We start from the raw sequence: 26,060 nt of genomic DNA, 5'->3' as shown, positions 1-26,060 counted from the left end.
CAGGGCGCTGCTGACCTCAACTCGAGACCTCAACTTAAGACGCATGAATACTTCTGAGACCTCCTCAACCCCATCGAAACCAGTGTGGTTTCAGTGGACCAGCCCTCGGCAGGTCCTCTAGGGGGCATGGGAGTTTGGCCAACTAGTCTACATGTGTTAAGTGGACCTGGAGATGGCATTCAACCATTCATGTCTCACGGACAATCCTGTGGGAGGGTGCCCCAAGAGTATGGAGTATCGAACCCTGTCATATGGGTTGGATGATCGTGTCAGAGTTTGGTCCGCATTGCCAGTTGTAAGTCAAACCCACTTCCAATGAGAGTTGGGCTTCCCTTTGTCGCCGATTCTGTTCTAACTTTTATGGACAGAATATATAGACGCAGCCAGGGCGTCAAGGGGATCCGGTTTGGTGGCCACAGGATCGAATCTCTGCTTTTTTGCGGATGATATGATTCTGTTGGCTTCATCGGTCCATGATCTCCAGCTCTCGCTGGAACGGTTCGCAGCCGAGCGGGATGAGGATCGGCACCTCCAAATCCGAGACCATGCCCGCTCCGGGTCGGGGAGACGTCTTTCCCCAAGCGGAGCAGTTCAAGTATCTCGGGTTTTGTTCACGAGTGAGGTAAGGATGGAGCGGGAGATCGACCGGCAGATTGGTGCGGCGTCTGCAGCGATGCGGACTCGCTGAAGATGTGGACTCGTACCTTTTTGTCGTGGTGAAGACGGAGCTGAACCAAAAGGTGAAGCTCTCAATTTTACCAGCCAATCTATGTTCCCACCCTCACCTACGGACACAAGCTGTGGGTAGTGACTAAAAGAACGAGATCGCGGATTTAAGCGACCGAAATGAGTTTCCTCCTCAGGGTGGCTCAACTCTTCCTCCGCATAGAGAGGAACCAGATGAGGTGGCTCGGGCATCTGGTCAGGACGCCTCCTGGACGCCTCCCGGGGGAGGTTATTCCGGGCATGTCCACCTGGGAGGAGACTGCGGGGAAGACCCAGGATACGCAGGAGAGGCTATATCTTCAGACTATGGCCTTGAAAGGCCTCAGGGTTCACCCAGAGGAGCTGGACCATCTGGTGGGGAAGAGGGAGGTCTGGGCCTCGCTGCTCCGGCTGCTGCCCCCGCGACCAGACTTCGGATAAGCGGGGGTAGATGCACGGATGGATGGATACTCAGAAAATTGGATAATCTACCAGCCGATCAGATTTGGTCCGAATACGGGAAACTGAACTTCGGTATTTATGCATCAGTTATGCCAGACAGATTCAAGCCAGATGTGAATGATAAATAAGTTCATGCTATCATGAAAGTGCAGTGCCATGAGAATTTAAACCCACCCATGTAGTTGTCTCAAAAGGAAATACACAAACAAGACAAAATCATAAAAAAATAAAAAAAATAAAAAAATAAAACAAGAGACGGAGCAATGAGTTCACATCTTTACTGAGTCACAGTTCCAAAACATTTCACCAGCGGACGACAACAGGGTAAAACACATCTGGGTGGGGATCTTTGAAAAATAATTGTAGTTAAAAATCTGTTATGTACTTAAAAGAGTAAAGGGGCGAACAATAACCCCCCCCCCCATCCTACCCCCCTCCACGCAATCAAGTGGGGGATCGGCTGCCTTCCTTGCGTCTCTGGCTCCCCCCGGTGTCGGTGCACGGATGGTGCAAGGGGGTCCGGGCGGGGGTCCGGGGGGTGTATAAAGCAGTTATAACACACTTAGCAGCAACAAACAGCAGACAAAGGGGATGAGAGGCGGTGAGGGGGGGAAGGGTGAGGAGAGACTCGAGTTACCTCACTTCAGTCAAGGTCTCTCCTTCCTTTTATTTTCAATGTTTCGCCGTGTTGCCTGGCAGGACACACACACACACACACACACACACACGTACGCACACACGGCTTGTGTGTGTCCATCAACTCGTCTGAACCGTGTTGCGTCATCTGGATTATCTCCGCTCCTCAGCTTCTCTTCAAAAGCGGCCTCAGATCGCCCCCCGGAGGTCGAATCGGAAACCCGACCCCGCCCGGCCCTCCTCGCCCCCCGACCCTAGTAGAGGTCGGAGACGTAGTCGAAATCCTTGAAGTGTTCCTGCTCCTTACGGGACAGGGTGCGGCGCTCGCGGGGCGGCGTGAGAGTGGGCGGCTCGGCGGTGAACTCCGTGTCGAAGTTGCTGACGTCGTTCTTCCCCGCGATGCTCGGGACGAACGGCGGCTTGATCTTCCTCTGGAGCAGCGCCTCCCAGTCCACACTCTGATGGGAAATTAGAAATTAAAAAAAAAAAAAAAAAAATCCACCATCATTCGGGTGAATTAGGATTTCAAGGAATGGGGCAGGGGTTGCCATGGTTACAAAGGAGGTTGAGAAAAAAAAACAACACATCACAAATGTTATCTTTATGCTCAAATGAACAAATAGACGGCTAAAAACCCACAACATCGTAGCACTTTGGACATCCACACTGGGAAAACTAACAAAGTTTAAATCAGGATTTTGATATTAGACCTTATCTATAGGGACGTTCTTTTGTTGTCTATTTGGCTTGTCCTCTCTTGTATATAGACTGTAAATGCACTGTATGGTTAAATCATCTGATCAAGAATGTATCTGTTTAAGTGAAATAATATATCTGACAAAAAAATATTTTATTTCATTATATTTTATCAAAAAAAAAAATCTTGATCATTTCCTTTAAAATGGTACCACAATAAAATGTTTATTAAACATATTTTGGTAAGCATCCAAAGAAGAGTGGAAATTTCACGCAATAATACATTTTCTTTACTCTATGTAAAATAAATTATCTTAATTTTGGAGCACTCTTGGTGTGTGTTTTTTTTTCAAACCTTTTACAAACTAAATACATCTGATGGCTTCCATGTTATGTCATACAGAATCATCTGTCTGAACCGTGGATTTAATTGTCTTTACAATTATTTAGGAAGCTCTAAATATCCCAAAACACTGCTATGACTAATGATGATGATGATGATAATAATAATGACGATAATTATTATAATAAAGGTAGTAATAAAAATACTAAAAAAACAATAACGTCAACACAAAGGCAACACATTAGCTCTTCTAATTATGACACTTGAATGAATAAGTGTATTGCTGTAAGTCTCTATATGTGACCCCGTGATTGGCTGGGATAAGCGATTAAGATTATGGAGTTTATATTAAACAGGTATCATGATTTTTGTCTTGTCATGTATATAAATTCATAAATACATATATATAGTATATATATAGTCATCTATCGTTTCTCACACATTGATCACATAAACCCAAGTGACACAAGCATTTCTTTCCATCTAGTGGACATCGAGTTTGTATTCTATCTCTAATTTCAAGTCTGAATGCATTAATTTCAAATTTGGTCCTATCTTGACAACAAAAACAATATTGACAATAATAATAATGATACTGCTGATGATGACAACAACAACAACAACAACAATAATAATAATAATAATAATAATAATAATAGAAATGTAATCACGATTGATGTTGTTATTATTATTAGTACAGTACTACTACTACAAAAAATCAGAATAATGATGAGAATAATGATACTACTCCTACTCATAACAATAACAATAACAATAACAATCACAATAACAATCACAGTAACGTCAATACAGCATTCTCCATTAGAGAGTTGTACAAGTGAGTGCATAAGAGTAAGAAACAATTGAATGTGGCAATTGAATCATCGATCAGATCCGTGAAACTGATTAGCACTTACTCTGAAGAACGGCTGCTTCTTCACGTCTTCGGCGTCTTTTTCTCCGGAGCCGAGACGCCGTTCAGGATTCCTTCTCAGCAACTGACCGAACACAGACAAATAATTAAATGACTAAAGTTTCCAACTTTTTGGGCAAGGAATGAACCGAGTACATGAACGGAGCCGCTTTGGTCTCACCCGCCTCATGATGCCGATGGCCTCGGTGGAGAGGAAGCGCGGATAGCGGACTTCGTCGTTCACAATGCTGTCGAATACCTCCTCTTCGTCGTCGCCTGGAAACGGCGACTAAGAGAGACGTGCGTGTCACTGCAGCTATTACACATTTATACATGTGTACACATACATACTTATTTATATATCCTGCACATAGATAGATAGACAGCCATGACCTAAAATAGGCATATGGTATTAGCATATGTATATATAAATTATATATACATACACACACATAAGCATTAATATGCCAATTCATAAAATGCAATGATGCAATGAGATGTATATAAAAAAACTAAAAGATATGTCATTTTTTTGATATATCTATCTCATATATATATAAATAGATATATGTATAAAGCAAATCAACTTCCTACCGGAAAATATATATTTATATAAACAGACATATCCTGTGCTAATACATATAGTAAAAAGGAGATGAAACACAAAGTGTGTATATATGTACATATATATTTATATGTGTGTGTGTGTATAAACATATATATATATATTTATCTTATATATGTATGTATATATATATATATCTTATATATTTATCTTATCTTTTTATATGTATATATATATATATATATATATATATATTTCTCCTCCTTTCTACTATTATCTATTACTGTTATGTTTTTACTTGAAACTCTGGCACAATGATTTCCTTCGGGATAAATAAAGTTGTTCTCATCTCATCTCATATGTGTGTGTGTATGTGTGTGTGTGTGTGTGTGTGTGTGTGTGTGTGTGTGTGTGTGTGTGTGTGTGTGGGTCCAAGGTGGGTACATAAATTCACAGAAATTGTATATATATATTTCTATATATACAGTGAGAGAGATACGTGTAAACATATATATGGAATACTCTTTTCCTTGTCGTTTTCATTTAGTTCATTTTCATTACAACATTAACATTATCATTATTATTATTATGATTATCATTATCTATTTAATATCTCTATATATTATGTTTCGATTGTGTTCTTGGCTGTTCATGACTCCTAGACAGTGTGAAGGGACCCGTTGGCTCTTTCTTCCACGTCAATGCGCGGCGTCAACTATAGCCACTCTGTACAGAAGCAGCAACCAGTTGGCACCGAGCGTACGGACGCGGCCGTCCTGGTTCTCACCTCTCCGACCAGCATCTCGTAGACGAGCACCCCGAGCCCCCACCAGTCCACGGCTCGGGTGTACGACGTGTCCGTCAGCACCTCGGGGGCCAAAAACTCCGGGGTTCCGCAGAAGGTACTGGTCCTGTCTCCGTAACCCATCCCTTGGGGACAAAAAAACAAACAAAACGTTCATTCGTTTTACGTTATTCATATAACGAATTCGAACTGTGAAATGCAAATATAAGGAATACGACAGGACCTTCTTTACAGAGCCCGAAGTCTGCAATCTTCACAAAGCCGTCGGTGTCGAGCAGCAGGTTGTCCAATTTCAGATCCCTGCGAAGGAGAAGGCAGAAGATGTGTCCTGAAGCTCGGCCGCGCTGAAGAAGAACCGGAAAAAAAAGAGGGACGCTCACCGATACACGATCTTGCGGTCGTGAAGGAACTGGAGACCCAGGACCACGCAAGCGGAGTAAAACCTAGTAGATGGCGTACAAAATCCACATTACTTAGCGTTCACCGCCGAAATTTTTGAATGTGTTGGAAAAACTGACAGACGAAACACAAAAAACTGACACACACACACACGCCTGCATACACACAAATAAGAACTCACACAGCGCGCGGCTCTGAAAAGACGTCTGCATGTATGTGCATCATGAGGTCTCCTCCCGCTGTGTACTCCATGACAAAACACACATGTTCTGGGGTCTGGAAACATGCAAACAGGTTGACCAGGAAAGGATGGTGGGAGCTGTTGACAGTCTCAAAGATCCGCTTCTCACACATCAGACTGGAGACAGACAGACAACGGCAGCTGGCGTCAACACTGGAATTGCAGCGGCGTGACGAGGAGGGCCGACCGTCAGCTTACCTCTCCACCTCGTCCCGCGCGATAATGTCCCCCTTCTTCAGGGCCTTGATGGCGTAAAGGCCGCCGCTCTTCTTGAGTTCAGACAGCAACACCTGAGGGGAAAGAGGGAAGGCCCACAAACGCCGGTTATGAAGCGCTAATACAGCGGCCCCCAAACTACGGCCCGGGGGCCGGTTACGGCCCGCCTCCACGTTTTGCCCGGCCCCTGAACAATACCAGAGATGCATTACGATTTTTTTTTTTCATTCTGGCTGCGTAATCGTAACTTGTACATGCATACGACACATTTTTCTATTCCACCCTTCTGCAATCTGTGCCTTATCTGAAACCCCTTACAAGACCTTAAAACACTTGATAGCCTTAACTTTGACACTTTATATTTTATTGTATTTCTTATTCTCCCTCCTTCCTACTATTATCTATCATTGTTATGTTTTACTTGAAACTCTGGCACAACAATTTCCTTCGGGATAAATAAAGTTGTTCTTATCTTATCTTATCTTATCTTATGTTATCTGAAAACCCTCCCTCAAAAAGAAAAAAAAAAAGAAAAAAGTCCTGGACACGCTCCTGTCAAACAACACGGAATAATGGCGAAAAGATTAGGTAGGAGAAAAATAGATTCAGAATCTGGGGTATTTAACCTGATAGGTGTATTTAACTTGGTAGGTGTTGGTATCGGTTCGCTTTCATAGCCTGCTTGCTTTCTGGTTTTCACAGTGAATTTGATATGAGAGAGCTGCAAACAGTTGTGTCTACAAGAAAGTTAATGTTCCTTGGTCTTTTTATCTGTGAAAATCTTGAAAAGGGTTATTTGGTTATTATTTATTTCATAAATAGTGTTAGTTATTTAATCCATAATGTTATTATTTATTTTCTATTTTTTTTTTCCAGTCAAGATCCCAGAAAGGGTTCATTTTTGGTTATATGTGGCTTTCTGGAAAACAGAAAAATGTTAACATTTAGACACCTCTGCTATCGTACCACTTTTTGTTACAAACAGGGAAAAGTTATTTGGCCCTCGCAGGAAAAAGTTTGGGGACCCCTGCACTAATAGTTGCACAAATTGTAAAACTGCACAAATTGTCCTTTACATTACATTTATTTATATGATGAAAATATGTACAGGCATTTTAGCATTTATACACGTTTATATTTTTTATACTTTCAGATTTAATTTAATTTAATTTCCATTTTGAGCTTGTCTCTGTCTGTTCTTTCCATGTTATGCTGCTGCTGCCAAATAATTTCCCAATCCCAATCAATAAGGTACATCATCTTATTATTATGACAGTGCGAATGGCAGTAGGTCTCTTTATGATGTTTGAATGAGAGGACGAACGTTTTTTATTTGAGGCATGAATAAGTGAATGAATTAATGTCTATATGACGTGTTAAGATGAGAGGGAATAGTTTTGCATCTCTATGTCGTGTGAATGAAAGGGTGAACTATTGTTTGTCTCGTCGTCTTCTTGAAAAAATTTTTTTTTTCACCTTTTTTAGGTGAAATATTGAATAAAATTTGAAAAACTCTGTTGTTTGAGGCACAATTTATATTGTTTGTACTTTTGCACAGCGGGTGTTAGAGAAATTATATTTCACTTATCTGTATGTGTAAAACATGGCAGAATTGACAATAAAGTTGACTTCGACTTCAAAAAAAAGACAACATATTTTTTTCCAAAAATTTTTAGGAAGGTGACAATACAACCCGAGTGCAACATAAGCAGTAAAGATAATGAATGAAAGAACCATAATTTTAATGCGCGCTTACAACTGGAAGATAACAACCTCCCTAGAGATGATTGCAATCCGAAAGTGTGGTTTTCCACGTGAACCGAAGTCAGAGTCTAAACAGAAACCAAACACAACCATCTGCAACCCCTGTATGTGTTGGAGTTGATTCAAGGTTAATCTTTCACGTTTCTGCTCAAGGGATGCGGTTTCGCCGCCGCGGCCGTCGCACAAAATCAAATTCAGGTTTTAACACGGCTACGGCATCTCGACCTCCTGTGACCCTTTAACGCGTTTTTTTTAATGCTTCCATTCCGACGTCTTGGGAGTAAATATGAAAAAGGCGTGGAAAAACAAACAACTATGATGACAATACTACAAAATATGAAATATCAGACTGGTATCTTAGTGGACCATGACGATGAACCTTTTCTTATGAACCAAAACAAGTTTTGCTTAAAAACTGAATATGGAACAAAGTTTAATATTATACAATATATAACTTATTATATTGCACACATGCAAAATCAAAAATTTAAATAAAAATAAACCTATCAATGGCATTTGTTTTTTAAATAAAAAATAAATAAAAATCATATGCCTTTTTATTTGCAGCCTTCTGAATCAAATTTCAACAATAACCTTTTTCCACAGGCTAATAATAAATGTAAAAATAAAATGACTATAATAAATCAATTAACTAATAATAATACCCTTCAATGAATGTGAAATTATTCAAGCCCATATCTTGGAATAGCAAGAAAAATCGCATAAAGTAAAGGTTAATTATACCTCAGTTTGCTACACGCTGATCTACTCTGATCTGCTGAATTTCTTTTTTCCCCATTTTTCGGAGGGGTCGCACGTTGCCAGTCGCTATGGTTGCTATGACTACTGTCAACAGAGGAGAGGCCGTTTATGGCCGTTTATTTATACATTCAAAATAAATTATGAATATTTAAGCAAAGTGTATTTTATTTGTGTTAGTTCCTTTTTAAATTTTCGTTCTAAGTTGGAAGATAATTGTGATCTTGAAATTAAAAAAAAAAAAAAAAAATTATTATTTTTCGCCGCTCAAAATAAACTGCCGGTATAGTTCCGATTTGCAGATGCTGTGCGCAGAAGTTCAGGAGCAGAAGTACCATTAACCCAGTTAAACAAATATTTATGAGGATATTTTCCAAATATTTATTCTTCATTGTTTACTGACACAGTCATTTTTTCCCAATTTCTTTTTTTAATTCAGGTCAAGGCTATGCTACACGCTCTGAAAGCCCAAAGCTCAAAATGTTCAAAATATGTTCATTCCATAAATAAAATTTAATTTTCTCTGTAGCACTCTGTGGATTTCATAAGCAACACACTACACACTTGTTTATACAAAGTGTAAAGGTAATTAAAAAGCAATATATACAGTGGTACCTTTATTTTAGACGTCAAATATTATTTGTGACTCCTAGTGTTTTCTTTTCCATGGAAACCGGGTCCAAATGGCTCTTTGGGTGTAAAAGGTTGCCGACCCCTGGTCTAGAGTTTGTGGTCCCCAACCCCCGGGCCGCGGACCGCTACTGGTCCGTGGATCAATTGGTACCGGGCCGCACAAGAAATAATCAATTGTTTCTGTTGGATTTATTATCTGAGTCCAAACAATCTTTATTTTGAATATAAAAAAAAATGAAAATAATCTCTCGGTTACATCTTCAGCGCCAAAAGCTAACCCACAAGCTCGCAAAATGAGTAAAAAAACAGACGTCCCCTTTTCGAAGGGGAAAAGGCGGATTCACGTTTATTATTTTAGTCGCAATGTAAACAATCTATGTGTACCGCACTGCCTCCCCCTGGTCTGCGGTAAAATTGTCAAGCGTTGACTGGTCCGCAGTGGTAAAAAGGTTGGGGACGACTGGTCTTGAGCACGTGTCAAACTCAAGGCCCGCGGGCCACCGCCACGTCATTTTATGTGGCCCACGAGAACGCCTTAAAAGGTCTGATTGTCTTAAAATGAATAGGTCAAATGGTCACATGCATTGACCATAAACTACATTTCCTACAATTCATGCCATGTTAAGTGCAGCATCCCACCGTTAGTTTGCAGTGTGTCCACATCAATGCGATTTTCAACAAGTGGAATTGAGAACACATATGATCCCTAAATGTCCAAGACGAGAAAAGTCGATGCTGACAGAAGGTTGTTTCAAGAAAGATGGGAAGGCGAAAACATGTTTGTGTTTCAAGGATAAAAAGCGGTATGTCTTTTGTGTTATGAGGCAGCGTCAGTTGTCAAAGAGTACGATCTACGTCGGCATTTTGATACCTAACATGGCGCTAAGTATACCAAAGTTAGCCTTCCAGAAAAAACAACAAATTGTCCAAGAATTAAAAGCAAAAATATGTTCACGAAAGCCGCATCCAAAAACACTGTAGCAGTGAAAGCTAGCTTTGTAACAGAGCAATTAGTAAAAATATATTTCTTTACATCTTTGCCATTTCTTCTAAAATAGCGGGGCGATGCATGTGACCCTGAGGAACATGCTTATTTTTGCTGTACTAGAATAAAGTGTAATTACATATCAACAGTAGGTGGCAGTGGTGCACTCATGGTCACAGCACAGCACAAATTGTTTTATTATTATTATTATTATTATTATTATTATAATCATTATTATTATTATTATTATTATTATTATTATTATTATTATTATTATTAGTCATTATTGTTGTCATTGTTGTTGTTTTATTAGCAAATTGTGCTCCTGAGTTAATTAAGAATTTCTTATTATTATTAATATTAATTTTATTTCATTTTATTTTTCAGTATCAAACCATTCAATTAGTTAAAAATATTTCTAAGTTAAATTGTAAATAAAGATTTTTTAATTTCAGGCAAATTGATGCATCTTAGACCTTTTCTGATACAGACTAAAAAACAAAGTTGAATAAAGTTATTCTTTGTTGCAAGTTGATGTATATTTCTTTCTTTTTTCTTTTCTTCAATGTTAATAAGGATAATATTATGCAGAGGTGTACATAGAACAATTTTATAGAAAATTTATACTATTTATTGTAGCGGAAAGTGTGGCGGTGCACAATGTTTTCTATTTCCTGGGGGGGGCGTAACAGAAAATAATTGCGATGCAGTGATCTATGCAAATGCATATGTAACAATTTGGATTTGAATGACTAATCAATTCAGTTATTTAACATTAAGGAGTAGTTACATTTATTTTACATTACATTTAGTTGCATTTATGCCAGACCTGGGCATTTTACGGCCCGCAGGCCACATCCATCCTGTTTCTCTTTTTTATCCAGCCCGCCAAATTATTTTCTTTAAATATTTCGAGATGTATTTTCAATCAATATTAAATTTCGAAACTCCTTATTTTTTCCTTTTGTTTAATTTTGTACGTATGATTACATAGGAAATAACGTCGGCACCTTTATATGATCATGAATAATTTTAAAGTTGAAATAAAATGCCAAAATATTGAATTGCAATTTTCATTTCGTTCAATTTACTTGATATGTTGGCCTGCGCATAAAAATTAAATAAGAGATGTGGCTCGACGGCCAAAATAATTGCCCACCCCTGATCTCTGTTATATGACTCTCATCACCCGTTCAACTCATTTGGACTGTCAGGTGCTGGAGACACACAGCGGGTTTAGTATTCTTACTATTGGAGGCCGACTGAATGAAAGCAGGCACTGGTTTGGCATTAAAAGATACACTTTGAAGGTAAATTCAGGAATATTAGGGTTCTAAAAAAAGGAAAATGTGAATATGCGCAGCACAGTTTGAGTGCGGCACAGAATATGAGTACCTTTCCGAAGTGGCCCCTGCCGAGCACTGCCATCAGCTTGAAGTCCAGCAAGCAAAGAGGGCCTTGGCTAGCTCTGGGGGATTATAGACAGATAATAACAAACCATTACTGTGAAATGTTTATACATATATGTATATATATAGATATACATTTTATGTTACTACAATATGACTTTGGTCTGCCGAAGGACACTTTTCCTTTTGGCTTTTCCCTTCAGGGGTCGCCATAGCAAATCAACTTCCTCCATCTAATCCTATTTTCTGTATCCTCCTCTCTCACACCAACTATCTTCATATCCTCTCTCACTACGTCCTGAATTATCTCTTTGGTCTTCCTCCAGACCTCCAATTCTGGCATTCGTCTACCAATATATTCACTATCCCTCCTCTGTACATGACCCAACCATCTCAGTGTGGCTTCTCTGACCTTCTCTCCAAAATCTAACGTGAGCCATCCCTCTGATAGACTCATTCCTGATCCTATTCATCCTGGTCACTCCCAAAGAGAACCTCAACATCTTCATCTCTGCGACTTCTAGTCTTACCTTCTTTCTTTTTGTAACTGGATCTGTTTCTAGGCCATACAGCATCGCTGGCCTCACCACTGTCTTGTGCACCTTTCCTTTCATTCTGGCCGATAGTCTTCTATCACATAGTACCCCCGACACTTTTTTCCACCCATTCCAACCTGCGTAGACCCGTCTCTTCACATCTTTTCCACACTCTCCATTGCTCTGGACTGTTGACCCCAAGTACCTGAAATCCTCCAACTTCTTGATCTCCACTCCCTGTAGCCTCACCGTTCCACCCCAGTTCCTTTCATTCACACACATATACTCTGTCTTGCTGCGACTAACTTTCTTTCCTCTCCTTTCCAACTCTCTAGATTTTCCTGAAACTGTTCTCTGCTCTCACTGCAGATCCCACTGTCATCCGCAAACATCATGGTCCATGGAGATTCCCTAACCTCATCTGTCAGCCTGTCCATCACTATTGCAAACAAGTGGGGGCTCAGAGCTGATCCCTGATGGAGTCCCACCTCCACCTTAAAGTTCCCTGTTTCCCCTACAGCACACCAAACGACTGTCTCACAGCTAGCATACATGTCTTGCACCTGTCTAACATACTTCTCTGCCACTCCAGATTTCCTCATTCAATACCAGAGGTCTTCTCTTGGCATACTGTCATGTGCTTTTTCTAGGTCTATAAAAACACAATGCAGCTCCCTCTGGCCTTCTCTGTACTTCTCTGTTAGCATTCTCAATGCAAATACTACATCTGTAGTACTCTTTCTAGGCATGAAGCCATACGGCTGTTCACAAATGCTGACTTCTGCTCTCAGTCTAGTTTCCACAACTCTTTCCCATAACTTCATTGTATGGCTCATCAACATTATCCCTCTATAGTTGCCGCAATTCTGCACATCCCCCTTACTCTTAAAAATGGGCACCATCCCTTTTACACAAGAATGATATGAATCAAAACAACAAAGACCAAAAATGCTACAAACAATTAGCGACCAACAATGTCGCGCCTTCCTGACATCGCCTAACATCACCTTCTTGAAATAATGAGGGACATCATTTTTTCCAAGTTTTTTCGGACAACTCAAAAAACGGAGCCATATGTTGAATAAGACAAAACATCCTCACTCCCAATGTGTCAACCTCCTGACGAAATGTGAAAGTTCCCTCAGCGTCAAAACCTACGCATTAGACACCACTTTTTCATCAATTTTCCTTGAATCAGGATCTTAATTTTGAAACACACCTGGAGGACCGTCTAATTTCGGTGCAGCGTCAGTGGAGGAACATCATTTCTCATTTACAACAGAAATATGTGGAAAATACAAAATCCGCTTTCATTTCGATTAAGTTTAGAAATGGATACTGATGTTGATTTCGACATGATGCTCCAGGTTCGTCGCAAAATGACGAAAAATGGGGCTCAAATGGACGCCCAGGGAACTGTCACATTTCATTAGGCAGTTGATTCAGGCCAAATTTGTCAATAAGGTGACACAATCTCCAGATTTTCTCTCGCAAGATTTAAAAAAAAATATATATCAGTGGGTTGGGATCTATTATAAGGTTCCACTTTTCACACCCGGGGCACACACCGCCTCCTTTTAATCTAACAGCATCCCAGGAAGTGACAGAAAAGGATGCCATATGCCTGGTGTGAGCATATGGGCATATGTTGCGTTATCCACAGTCACAGCAACCAGTCCCCTCTACCAGGCAAAAAAAAAAAAAGAAAAAAAGGGAAAGTCTCGACTGAGTGCCATATTGTGTGCCGGGGGTGGTTTTCGGCCATATTGCGACACAGTATGTGCGTGTGTGTTTAAGTCACTGTGCACCTGCGCGCAACCCCGCAGTCTAGGGGAGCCGATCTGGGCAGCTGTTCCTCGACGGCGACATCCGGTGCAGACGCCGGCTCGATGTCGAGTATCTGGGGACGAAGAGGACGGGGAGAATAAATGACGAAGAAGAAGAAGAAGAAGAGAGCAGGCTGATTGCAATCCATTGATGACAACACTCCAGGCGGAGAGGTTACGGAGCCTATCGTGCCCGGTTGCCAGGCCCCCCTCACCCCCCCACCCCCCACCCCCCACTTTGCTGGCCTCCAGCCTCGCTCCGCCCTTCCTCCCCACTGCTTCTTCCCCACTAATTGGTTCTCAAAAAAATAAAAAAAAAACCCATCAGCATTATTCATCCCAAAACACTCCAACCACCATCTGTCAACCCCCCCCTGCTTCAGTCTGGTCCCAGATATGATAATCCAGACTGCTACACCCGACGTGACCACCGGGTGGCGCGTTGCTGCTGTAATCCTGAAAAACAAAAATAAAAGTCCTTGGCTTATTTCCTGAATCTATCACTCACGGGAGAGGGAGCGTCGTTCGAATCTCTTTGGATTTCGGCTTTGGGGGGCGAGTCGCTTTCCACATTGAGCTTCTCCACCGAGATTTCTCTGCAACACACACACACACACACACACACAAATCACATATCAGTGCACTACTGTAGTTTAACACAATGACTTTGATGAGACATTTCCAGACCATTTCAATGCCCGATTAAGTGCCGGAAAAGGTCAATTTTTGAAAAAAAAAAAAAAAAAAGGCATTTTGACGCTCCGAAAGGCAAAGTTACATACCCGGGGCTGTGTGTGAGCGTGTTGCTTGTGAAAGTGGGTGTGTATGAAGGAGGGTTGCTCCCGCTGGGTATGGCGTTCCTCAGCAAGCGGACCCAGGTACCGATGTCGACGTTCATCTGCCGGGCTCGGAGGAAGGCTTTGCCTGGCACAGTCGTGAAATCAAGCATTTTAGAAAAAGCAACTTCCAATGTCAGTATTTTATTATTCTCCATGCCGCTTATCCTGCAGTCAGAGTTATTAGGAGCGCTGGAGCCCTTCCAAGCTGTCATAAGGCGCCAGTGGATCACCGGGCAACATATGGACACATACAACCATTCACTTCCTCTCTCCCACATTATATATAGACATAAAACCATTCAATCTCTCATTCACACATCATAAAGACATAAAACCATTCACCCTCTCATTTACACATCATATATTACATTACATTACATTACAGTCATATGGCAGACGCTTTTATCCAGAGTGACTTACAAGAAGTGCAATTCAGTCACCGAAGATCCGAAGTATCAGTAGTCGGAAGTCAGAATTGACCACTCGACCAAATAGCCATCTCAGAACCATATACATACATACATTAATTTCATCCTTTTTTCTTTTTTTTTTGGCGGGGAGTTGGGGGCTAAGTGCAACTGGTGGGGTAGTGCTTGGTGAAGAGGTATGTTTTCAGCTCACGGTGAAAAATGGGCAGCGACCCTGCAGTTCTGACGTTTTTCTGATCTCACAACAGATCACAATGTCATCTGCAAACATCGTGGTCCATGGAGATTCCTGCCTAACCTCATCTGTCTGCCTGTCTATCACCACTGGAAACAAAAAGGGGCTCACAGCTGATCCCAGATGGAGTACCACCTCTCTGTTACCCCTACAACACACTGCAACACTGTCTCACAACTAGCATACATGTCCTGCACCAGTCTAACATACCTCTCTGCCACTCCAGATTTCCTCACACAAAACCATAGTTCCTCTCCAGGCACCCTGTCATATGCTTTTTCTCGGTCTACAAAAACACAATGCAGCTCCCTTTGGCCTTCTCTGAACTTTTCTATTAGAGACATACAACTACTCACTCTCTCATACACTAATCATTGAGGCACACAGTTGTTCATCCTCTCATTCACCTGTCATAAAAACATACAATTCATCCTCATTCACGCATATATAGACATAAAATCATTCATACTCTCTCTCCGGCATTATGTATTTTATACAACCATTCACCCTCTCATTTGCATATTATACAGACATACAATTATTCACTCTCTCATTCACTTATCATATCAACATAGATATTCCCCCCTTATTCATTCATATGTAGACATAAAATCATTCACTCATCATATATAGACATGCAATTCACCCTCTCATTCATACATCATATATAGACGTACAGTCATTCACCTTATCTTTCACCCGTCATACCGACGTGCTGCAGGGACCATGTCCCTCGGTTTCAAGACTTCACGTGTATTAATGTTTTCCATTTCCTTGTAAATGTGGCTAATTTTACACATTTCCCTTTACGTAGTCTTGTCCAGACTTTGGTACGTACCATGCTGCTTGGAAAATACTTTCTTCTGCCGCTGGAGCCTTCGGCCTCTCTCTATGACTGGGTTGAAAAAAGTCACCTGAAATTCAAGTAGCGCATGAGCAAATTAAACACGTAATTATTATTATATCATAAGCATTTTTCACTGCGGTCTGTGCTTTTATTTGTTTTGTACGCGGATCGCGGCACCTCGGCCAGCAGCAGCCCCTGCGGCTCCAGTTCCAGCTGAACTTGGTGTCTTTGGTTGTCCAGGAAGTCCTCCAGCTTCAGGTACTTGAGCGCGCACAGGGAGCGGTAGTCCCTCCAGTACACGGCGATCTGCATCTCCCTGGACTGAGCAGAGAAGAGGTCGTCACAGAGCGCTCCGGTTTGACCTCGTCAAACATTCCTGAAAAAAAAAGGCTCCGATTTCTGTGAGTACTCCTTAGGATACGAGGCACTCATTCATTTTACATGAATGACATCCACTCCCAATTTAACATTGATTCTTCCAGCAACATCCCTTAATAAGTCGCCGCTAATGCACTTCCAGCTTCTGCAGCTGCTGGAACCCAATGCAGACGAAATCGAATTTTTGACGAATCCAGTGTTAATCACCGACTCTGCCCCAACTTCCATATACGGGCATATAGAAGGCATATCGGTAGTTTTATGATTTACCCTTGTTTTGTCTTGCGGGTCAAAAGTGACCCACTACCATGTTTAGCTGTAGAAAAAAACACCTTAACCTATTTTTTTCCAACTTGAAATTTTATGACTTTTCCTAAAGAGACCCCATAATTAGAAAAAGTGATACTTCTTTTTTTTTTTATGTTTCCATGTGGGCTGTACACCACTAGGGTACAAAGATTGTCTTATGGGTCATTTTTGACCCGTAGGACAAGGGGAGTAAACACAATGTTAAGATCGCACGAGGGTTAAACCGGGGAACTCACTCTCTCCAGCTCCACGGTGAAGGTCTGGTCCCAGGCTTGGTCTCCTACTGGCTTCCAGGCCGTCTGTCCCACCACGGTGTTCTCCAGCTTCAGCACCGCACTCACCTCCGCTGCGGAGGGCGAGAGGATTGCTTTGGACCGCAACTTCGCCGCCATCGTTCGGTTTATCCGACGGGCTACTCACAGGAAAGCTCGTCGATCTTGCCGGGGTTCTTGAGGCTCATGCTGCTGGTGGTCCGGCCATACAGGCCGCTCCGTTTGAAGGAGGAGCGTCCGTCTCCCGGCGAGTAAGAGGGTAGAACCACGGGGGTTCCCCGACTCCGCCCCGGGATGACCTCCGACAGCCCTCTGCACCCCAGCAGGTGCACCTGGAGGGTACCTGGAGCCAGAACGTCCGCGGCGTTACTCAAAATGGACCACATTTTTAAATGAACAAGAAGAAGAAAAAAAAATCAACCTGTTAGTGGTGACGGTTTACTCAGGGTGCTGTACTGATTATGAACGTATGGAGTACTGTGGCGGGAGCTGAAGGCAGAGGAGGACGCCAGCACCAGCTCCTCCTTGATGAGGCAGGCCTTTGGATGGTCCTCAGGGAGCTCCAGCAGCCTCTGCTCCAGGGAACACCTCAGCAGGTCCAGACACTGGGACGACTCGCTCAGGCCGCACTGCGCCTGCGGGCAACGATTCACCGTGGAACGGGCGCGCGGTGTTTAAAACGTCGAAAAAGTGCTTCTCCTCTCTCACCTCGGCCATGGCTTTCTTGTCCTGGACCTTCCCGGCGCCGAGCAGCCGCAGCATATTCTTGGCGCCCTCCGCCATGGCGTGCTCCACGCGGTAGTGATGCCAAAGCTCCTCCACACGCAGCTCCACTCCACAAAGGTCCGGTTTGCCTGGTACGCATCGGTATCGTCTCAATTTATATAGTCTCGCGCTAGATTGCGTTCACTCACACGCCGATAGATTTAGAAGCAGACTAAACACGTCTTTTATAAAAGAGGAGAAATAATTTACTACGGTTGATTCACGTTTCTGGCGACGTGCTACGCTATCACATATCATGTTGACATAAATGTCCTCTTATTGTCAGTCAATCACACGACCGCTGTTTACAATCATCCCTCTTGAAAACAAGTAGAAATAAGACGTTCGTTCAGTATCGACTACTTCAAATGTCGGAGCGGTTTAGGGTCTCCGAGGAACTTCCTGCATGTTTTTGGTCCAAGGGAGGAAACCCACGCCGACACGGGGAGAACATGGAGATCGCACACAGTGGGGCCTGGTTAAGAATCGAACCGCAGACCTTCTTCGCCCCTGATGAAATATGGCTGGCCATCCTCTATTTTTGGCTCTGAGTTTCTCCTCTTCCTCACTGGCCTTTAACTCGGGCCTTTCACACTCGCTGCCTTCCTGGATCTGACCTGCCCGTTGGTCTAACCCAGGGGTGGGCAATTATTTTGGCTGGCGGTCCACATTTCTTATTTAATTTTTATGCACGGACCAACTAGGCGAACAAAATGAAAATCGCCAATTTAAAAATTGTAATTTTTTGGCATTTTATTTCAATTATAAAATCATTAATAATAATATAAATGTACCGATCGACATTATTTTGGAAAAATAATTAAAGGAAAAAAATTTTAAAAAAATCTAAAAAATAAGTTTCTAATTTCAATATTGATTGAAAATACTTGTCAAAATATTCAAAGAAAATAGTTTGGCGTGACGGATAAAAATGCAAAACGGGCCGGATGTAGCCCGCGGGCCGTAAAATGCCCAGGTCTGGTCTAACCCCTTCTAAATGATGCATGGCTCTTAGTTGCCGGCCAACATCAAGGTGGGGGGGGGGGGGGTTGACATCAATAGGATTCCAGCTGCAGAGAGCGAGGGAGACCGTAATGGACGATGTGTACCAGAGTGTGTGCGCTCGCTCGACCACTCTGTGAAGTTCTGAACCTAGAATTGATCCCGTACCACCCGAAATCATAAAATATGCAGCGGGAAGAGTGACAGGTGGGTTGAAAGGGAATTTGAAAGAGGACAGAAGATGAAGCATAAAGCCCCGATAGATACATTGATTATCTTCCGACTGCTCCGTCGCCTGCATGGCCTTTCGGATCTGCATGCGGATGATGTCGATTTTGGTCTTGCTGTCCTGCAGCATCTGCTGGGCCGTCTGGAGAAGCTTCTTGTCCTGTAGAGACGTGCACGGGTGTGACGAGCGAAATTCGATACACTGTGAAAATCTCATTCATTGGAAGCAAAGCACGGCGAGCTGAATATGCCAACTGAAGTTGGACAATTGGTCGCTTGGGCGGTTACCTTGGCGGCTCCGTTAGCATAAATTGGAATCATGTTCTCTGCCCCCTGTTTGACCTTCAGCTCGATGTTGAGCTGCCGCTCCAGAGCTGCAATGCGGTGCTGACTGGCGGATAGCCGGCTGGCCGACCCCGGGGACTTCGGAGCATCTGGGTAAGAGGTCATCATTTTTTATTTTTTAGGAACTAGCGGTGCTTCGGCATTACAGGAGAATTACAGTGCTAGCACAATTGACCTTTTCATTGGCATTTTATATGTTGAGATTCTGTACATTTAGCATCTGGCCCTACTTCCAGGAGGGATCCATATTCTGAGGGCATTCTTGGGTTTTTCTGCATATATCGTTAAACCCCTTAGGTATTTTCAAAGTTTGGATATATCTAAAAAATCAGAATTTGACTCTGCAAATATGAAAACATTCACAGAACGTGGCAGGAAGTCTCACTAATGGACAACCTATAACTATGTTGTATACCTTTGTTGTCGTTTTGGCCCTTCACCATGATATGTGCGTCCAGTTCCTGTAACTGAGCGTGGAGGAACTCCAGTTTGCGCTTGGAGCTGCGCAGCTGCGAGTGGACCTGCTGGGCATTTCTCTTGTCGGTGGTGGCCCGACGCAGATTTTCCGCGCCCTCCTTGATCTTCAGCTCCTTTCGGATCTCCCTGCGGATCCTCTCCCGGTGCTCGTCCAGGCGCTGCTGCACGCCGGAGTCTGAGAAGTCCGAGTTCTGGTCCAGACCGAGCTGCTGGAGTACCGACAGCCCACCCGGATCACTCTGAGGGAAGAAGACGGTATAGACGTTGACAGGATTAGGGTGCTGACGCAAAGGAGAAGACGTCAGAACATGAGAAGGAGGAAGGACACCTGCGTCTACGTGCAAAATACTTTTTACGAGAGGATAATTTGATTTGGAAAAAAGAGCACGCTTCGAAGGCTGCTGACGGTCAGGTTACGAGAGGAAACAAGGGTGAACATGTGAGACCTGCCAAGCAAAGATTGAGATGAATCTTCCACGTGGGAGAGGCCCTTAAGTGCGTAAACAGCCGAGTGCGAACATCAGCTCTGCGACCGATCGACACTAACCAGATTGCAGCAGATTACAACAGCAATAATACCGACTCAAGTCGAAGAGGGGTTGCCTCTGGATAAACCGACAAGAGGGGTTTATGGTAAACGGTTGACCAGAAGTGATGCACGGATCTCGGATTTATCCGAGGTAGTGATTGAATTATCATTCATTTTGGTGAAAGTTTAATTAAGAAGCTGGATTCATTGGATGGAGCCAATGCAAGCTGTCATCGGAGCTCCCTGTTCTGGTCACCGTGTCAATCACGGGGGCCACATGTGAACACACCTCAAGCATTCGCTCTCTAAACAAGCCTGCAGACGATTTTAGACTGCCAGTTTTACAGTCATCAGTCGACCTATTGCAAGGGAGATACAATAAACAATTCTCACTCCAAGTGCATCAACCACCTAACGAACAGTGAAAGTTCCCTTAGCGATCCGTTAGAACCCCTTTATCGTCATTCTGCGACAAACCTGGAGCGTCATGTCTAAATCAACATCTGCATCTCAGTGACGTGCGGTGATGTTCATGGCTGGTGAGGCACAGACTTCCAGGAGGCAGGAGAACTGCATGCCTCACCTAGTGGTGCTTCGCAACCGTTTTGTGATTGCTCAGAACGAGAAACAAGGAACACATACAGTTGTTGACAAAAAACAGCGTACATTGGAAATGTAGTTCATGTAGCAAAAGTGTCTAAAAGTGCATGCCAGCAGTCGGTTGACATTGAGGCTCAACAGTCCGCCGCCTCACCGCACGTCTCTTTTCAGTATTTGAACAGTAAATTTTGAATAAAAAACAATCTAAAACTGGTAAAGTTGAATGAAAATTACTTTTTTAGTGGAAATCACTGATAAATATGAGCATTCAATTCTTTTTTTCATTTTACATGTCTTTCTTTCCAAAATTGGCAAGTGAGGCACGGCCTCTCCTGCCTCCCCTGACTGCATGTCACTGCTGTATCTATATCTAAATTTATCAATAACCTTGATAATAACGGAGTTAGTATTTTCGGTTGTAATTGAGAAATCGCGTTCCTCAACTGACGCCGTTAACAGACGCTTCTTCCGGTTCGGCGAAAAATGACGAGAAAGTGGCGTCTCATGCGTCGCTATTCAGGCCTGGGAGAAGGAATATATTGGACACACAGGGGTTCACCCAGAAAATACCCATTCAGCCACTGGAATGGAATCAGGAACCTTCTCCAGAAAGATACAAACCCCAACCCGTCAGGCATCCCTGAATAGTACGCCATTCAGAATGGATGAGCCCTCTGTGATGGAGGGACTTAACTGCAACTTATCTTCTGACTCTTCCTATCCTGTCTGTACTCATGTCCCTTCATCAATGGCTCATAGCAACCTCATATCGTCTTCCAAGTCCTTGGGTTCTCTCACACAAGACACACTATATGGCCAAAAGTATTTGCTCACCTGCCTTGACTGGCATATGAACTTAGGTGACATCCCATTCCTAATCCATAGGGCTCAATATGATGTCAATCCACCCTTTGCAGCTAGAACAGCTTCAACTCTTCTGGGAAGGCTGTCCACAAGGTTTAGGAGTGTGTTTATGGGGATTTTTGACCATTCTCTGAGGTCAAACACTGATGTTGGAGGAGAAGGCTTGGCTCTCAGTCTCCGCACTAATTCCTCCCAAAGGTGTCCTATGGGGTTGAGGTCAGGACTCTGTGCAGGCCAGTCAAGTTCATCGACACTAGACTGTGTCAACCATGTCTTTATGGACCTTGCTTTGTCATGTTGGAAAAGGAAGGGGCGAGCTCCAAACTGTTCCCACAAAGTTGGGAGCATGGAATTGTCCAAAATGTCTTGGTATGCTGAAGCTTTCAGAGTTCCTTTCACTGGAACTAAGGGGCCAAGCCCAGCTCCTGGAGCAACAACCCCACATCATAATCTCCCCTCCACCAAACTTCACACTTGGCACAATGCAGTCAGACAAGTACCGTTCTACTGGCAACCGCCAAACGCAGACTCGACGCTCCAGAGAACGCGTCTCCACTGCTCTAGAGTCCAGTGGCGGCCTGCTTTACACCACTGCATCTGACGATTTGCATAGTGTAATATTCCGTAGGACTATATTGTTGCCTTAATGTTGATGTCATAAGGTTGATGCCTTAGTGGTGATCCTTTAATGTTGAGCCTTTAATGTTAATGATACGTATACTACGTATACTATATAAGCGGTATCTTCCAACCGATATTGGGGCTTCTTCTTCTTATTCTCACTCTGGAAATTGCTCTGCCATTAAAGCCTACACCCGTTCTAACGTCCCACGGATCGTTCTTGTACACACGGTACATTTCTCAAACCGAGAAACATTACATGGTGTCAGAGTAAAAGGGAAACTCAAGACGAAATGGACATGTCTGGATTGCCTTCGCCCCGCATGGACTGGGATGCTACAAACCTGCCCGAGGCATGGCGTAAGTTCAAGCTCCACGTCGAAATGATGTTGTCTGGACCGCTAAAGAAAAGAGGGGAAGACGAAAAGTGCAGCTATCTACTTCTTTGGGTCGGAGAACAAGGCAGAGATATCTACAACACATGGACACTAACGGAAGGTGAACGTAAGACACTACACACCTACTGCGACCGTTTTGAAGAATGCCAGAGTGCCAGAGTCACTCCGCACAGAAATGCTATCCAAAATTCACATAGGCCATATGGGAACAGAAAAGTGCAAGCAAAGAGCTCGTGACATATTGTTCTGGCCAGGGACGAATATACAAATAGAAGACATGGTTGCGAAATGCCCAGTGTGTTTGGAGCACAGACCAGCAAACACAAAGGAGCCCATGATCAGCCACCCGATCCCCAACAGGCCATGGCAAGCAGTTGCTACCGATCTTTTCACCCGGAACAACGACAACTACATTATTACCGTTGACTACTACAGCAGATATTTTGAGTTGGACAAACTGCACAACACCACTTCGACAACAGTAATACACAAACTCAAAGCATCGTTCGCAAGGCATGGTATTCCTGAACTTGTGATCTCAGACAACGGCCCACAATACACAAGCAAGGAGTTTGAGGCATTTGCAAATACGTGGGAGTTCAAACACGTAACCTCAAGTCCACACTACCCACAGAGCAATGGTCTTGCAGAGAAAGCTGTCCACATCGCCAAGACGCTTACGGAAAAGGCCAAGGTTGATCACAAGGATCCTTATTTGAGTCTACTTGAATACCGCAATACACCCATTGACAATTTCAAATCACCAGCCCAGCTGCTGATGAGCCGACGCCTGAACTCAATTCTGCCATGCACCTCTCACCAGCTAAAACCAAAAGCGGGAAGCCACAAAGCCACTCATAGCATCAGAGCCTCTCGCCAAAGCTACCAAAAGAAATATTATGATAGATCCTCAAAGCCACTCTCAGCTCTTCATCCAGGACAAATGATTCGCTTTCGGGACAATGGACGTTGGAAACCAGCTGTTGTTGTGAGTACAGCAGACAGTGCCAGATCATACAACATCCAAACACCAGACGGAGTTCAGTACAGGAGAAATCGTCGCCACCTGATGGACTCTAAAGAAACCGTTCCCACTGGTGACCACTTTGAAGTTCAGCATGTACCTGAAGGGACTGGCTGTAAGTCGAAGTCACCACCAACTACTAGCTACCATACTCGTTCTGGCCGTGAGGTCAAACCTAGAGTCATTTTAGATCTCTAGCCTTAGTCTATGTTTATCCTATATTTTCAGTCTATTTGGATAATTGTTTAATGTTGCATGCAGGCCACTTTTACTATACTCTACTTTAATGTTGAGCCTTTAATGTTGATGATACGTATACTATTAAAGCGGTATCTTCCAACCGATATTGGGGCTTCTTCTTCTTCTTCTCACTCTGGAATATGCTCTGCCATTAAAGCCTACACCCGTTCTAACATCCCACGGATCGTTCTTGTACACACGGTACATTTCTCAAACCCAGAAACATTACATATAGCACTTGGGGATGCATGGCCTTGGATGCAGCTGCTCGGCCATGGAAACCCATTTTATCAAGCTCTCCGCACACTGATCTTGAGCTAACCTGAAGACCACAGGAAGCATGGAGGTCTATAGCAATTACCTCTGAAGAAAATTGGTGACCTCTTTGCACAATGCGCCTCAGCATTTCACGACAAAATTTCACGACTGGATTTGTTGCACGGGTGGCATCCAATCACAGTTCCACACTAGAATTCACTGACCTCCTCAGAGCGACCTATTCTTTCACAAATGTTTGTAAAAGCAGTCTACATGCCTCGGTTTATACACCTGTGGCCACGGAAGTGATTGGAACACCTGATTCCGATGATTTGGATGGTTGAGCGAATACTTTGGCCATATAGTGTATGTTTTAATATTCCTGATTTTTTTCCCCAGACTCTTTCCTCATTTTATGTGGTATTCAGATATGACAGAGTGATTTGAGTAAAAACTTAAGAATTGTGTTCTGTGTTAAGACATGAAAAGTATGCCATTTCCAATAAAAAAGTCATGAAATTGTTATTTGCATTAAATGTTAACGGTTCAAAGACTGTCAGACTGAATGGTCGGCCCCTACACATTTTCACCTCACAAAATATGGCCCTCTTCACAAAAAATTCTGGACATCCCTGCAGTAACCCATCCATCCATCCATCCATCCATCCATCCATCCATCCATCCATCCATCCATCCATCCATCCATCCATCCATCCATCCATCCATCCATCCATCCATCCATCCATCCATCCATCCATCCATCCATCCATCCATCCATCCATCTTCTGCCTCCTCCCGTTGGGACGTGCGTGGAAAACCTCACCGTCCAGGATGCCTCCTGACCAGAAGCCCGAAACACCTCATCTGGCTCCTCTCGCCAGCAACCAGTAGCCTGGATTTACTTGAACCAACCACCTGGAGCAGCAACTCTTAAAATCTTCAGCCAAACACCAGATCTTACGGAAAAGTCTTCGAGTCCTGCTCTCACGAGTTCTTGGAAGATCTGCTGGATCTGAGCACTGAAGAGGCAAGAAGACTGAGAAGCTCCTCAACTAGAACTGTCAATTAAGTTTCTTAAAAATGTCACCCACAAACATGCTAGAACGTTCCTGCCATCCAAGTGTTGCACAACACACAGAATCTGTTTCCGATCTCAGAACGGCTGCAGGCTTTTGAAGGGCTTCAAGTGTTCTGCGGAGACGTCGGCCTCTTGTACCGAGCGGCGACGCGTTTCCTGAAATCAACACGCAAACGCTTATAAAGCATTGGTGGTTGAAACGAAAGACGGCTAAAATAGAAAGAGCGACTTAGAACCCCTAAATGAATCAGAGGAAGCTGTCAAACGGCGGGTTGGGCGAGGAGAATATCATCTAGTAGGCGCTTACGATGTAACTTCGTATATATCGTATCTATATTTTTTGTTACAACAATAGATATCAATTTTACCACAACCTGCAGGCACACCAGCTTTGTCGATCTCATTCCAGCGTCTTAGCCCTCCATGTCCA

General features: G+C 43.2%; 1 protein-coding gene across 4 annotated transcripts in view; it reads right to left on the bottom strand.

The window, feature by feature from the left end:
• Window positions 1-1,431: 1,431 nt before the first annotated feature.
• LOC147221014 (serine/threonine-protein kinase N1-like) overlaps window positions 1,432-26,060 on the bottom strand; it is a 46,922-nt gene continuing 22,293 nt past the window's right edge. For 3 of the 4 annotated variants that reach the window (XM_086170496.1, XM_086170495.1, XM_086170494.1), the window contains exons 2-22: window positions 19,957-20,257; window positions 19,485-19,630; window positions 19,236-19,356; window positions 17,910-18,055; window positions 17,623-17,836; window positions 17,350-17,544; window positions 17,166-17,275; window positions 16,420-16,563; window positions 16,234-16,309; window positions 14,676-14,817; window positions 14,402-14,489; window positions 13,876-13,967; window positions 11,518-11,590; window positions 5,964-6,055; window positions 5,706-5,882; window positions 5,506-5,568; window positions 5,349-5,425; window positions 5,108-5,250; window positions 3,937-4,044; window positions 3,760-3,840; window positions 1,432-2,261 (exon numbers count right to left, since the gene is read on the bottom strand). In XM_086170496.1, the coding sequence (XP_086026622.1) occupies window positions 2,058-2,261; window positions 3,760-3,840; window positions 3,937-4,044; window positions 5,108-5,250; window positions 5,349-5,425; window positions 5,506-5,568; window positions 5,706-5,882; window positions 5,964-6,055; window positions 11,518-11,590; window positions 13,876-13,967; window positions 14,402-14,489; window positions 14,676-14,817; window positions 16,234-16,309; window positions 16,420-16,563; window positions 17,166-17,275; window positions 17,350-17,544; window positions 17,623-17,836; window positions 17,910-18,055; window positions 19,236-19,356; window positions 19,485-19,630; window positions 19,957-20,257 (2,793 nt within the window). In that variant the 3' untranslated portion in view covers window positions 1,432-2,057. Of the gene's footprint in view, window positions 2,262-3,759; window positions 3,841-3,936; window positions 4,045-5,107; window positions 5,251-5,348; window positions 5,426-5,505; window positions 5,569-5,705; window positions 5,883-5,963; window positions 6,056-11,517; window positions 11,591-13,875; window positions 13,968-14,401; window positions 14,490-14,675; window positions 14,818-16,233; window positions 16,310-16,419; window positions 16,564-17,165; window positions 17,276-17,349; window positions 17,545-17,622; window positions 17,837-17,909; window positions 18,056-19,235; window positions 19,357-19,484; window positions 19,631-19,956; window positions 20,258-20,836; window positions 20,861-26,060 lie in introns of those variants that run through there. The other variant, XM_086170497.1, reaches the window with a different exon arrangement.

The sequence above is a fragment of the Fistularia commersonii genome, chromosome 23, assembly GCF_037954325.1.
Source record: "Fistularia commersonii isolate RoL2024-O1a breed Wild chromosome 23, RoL_Fcom_v1.0, whole genome shotgun sequence".
NCBI classification, from domain to species: Eukaryota; Metazoa; Chordata; class Actinopteri; order Syngnathiformes; family Fistulariidae; genus Fistularia; species Fistularia commersonii.
This window is presented reverse-complemented; position numbering and strand designations above follow the sequence as displayed.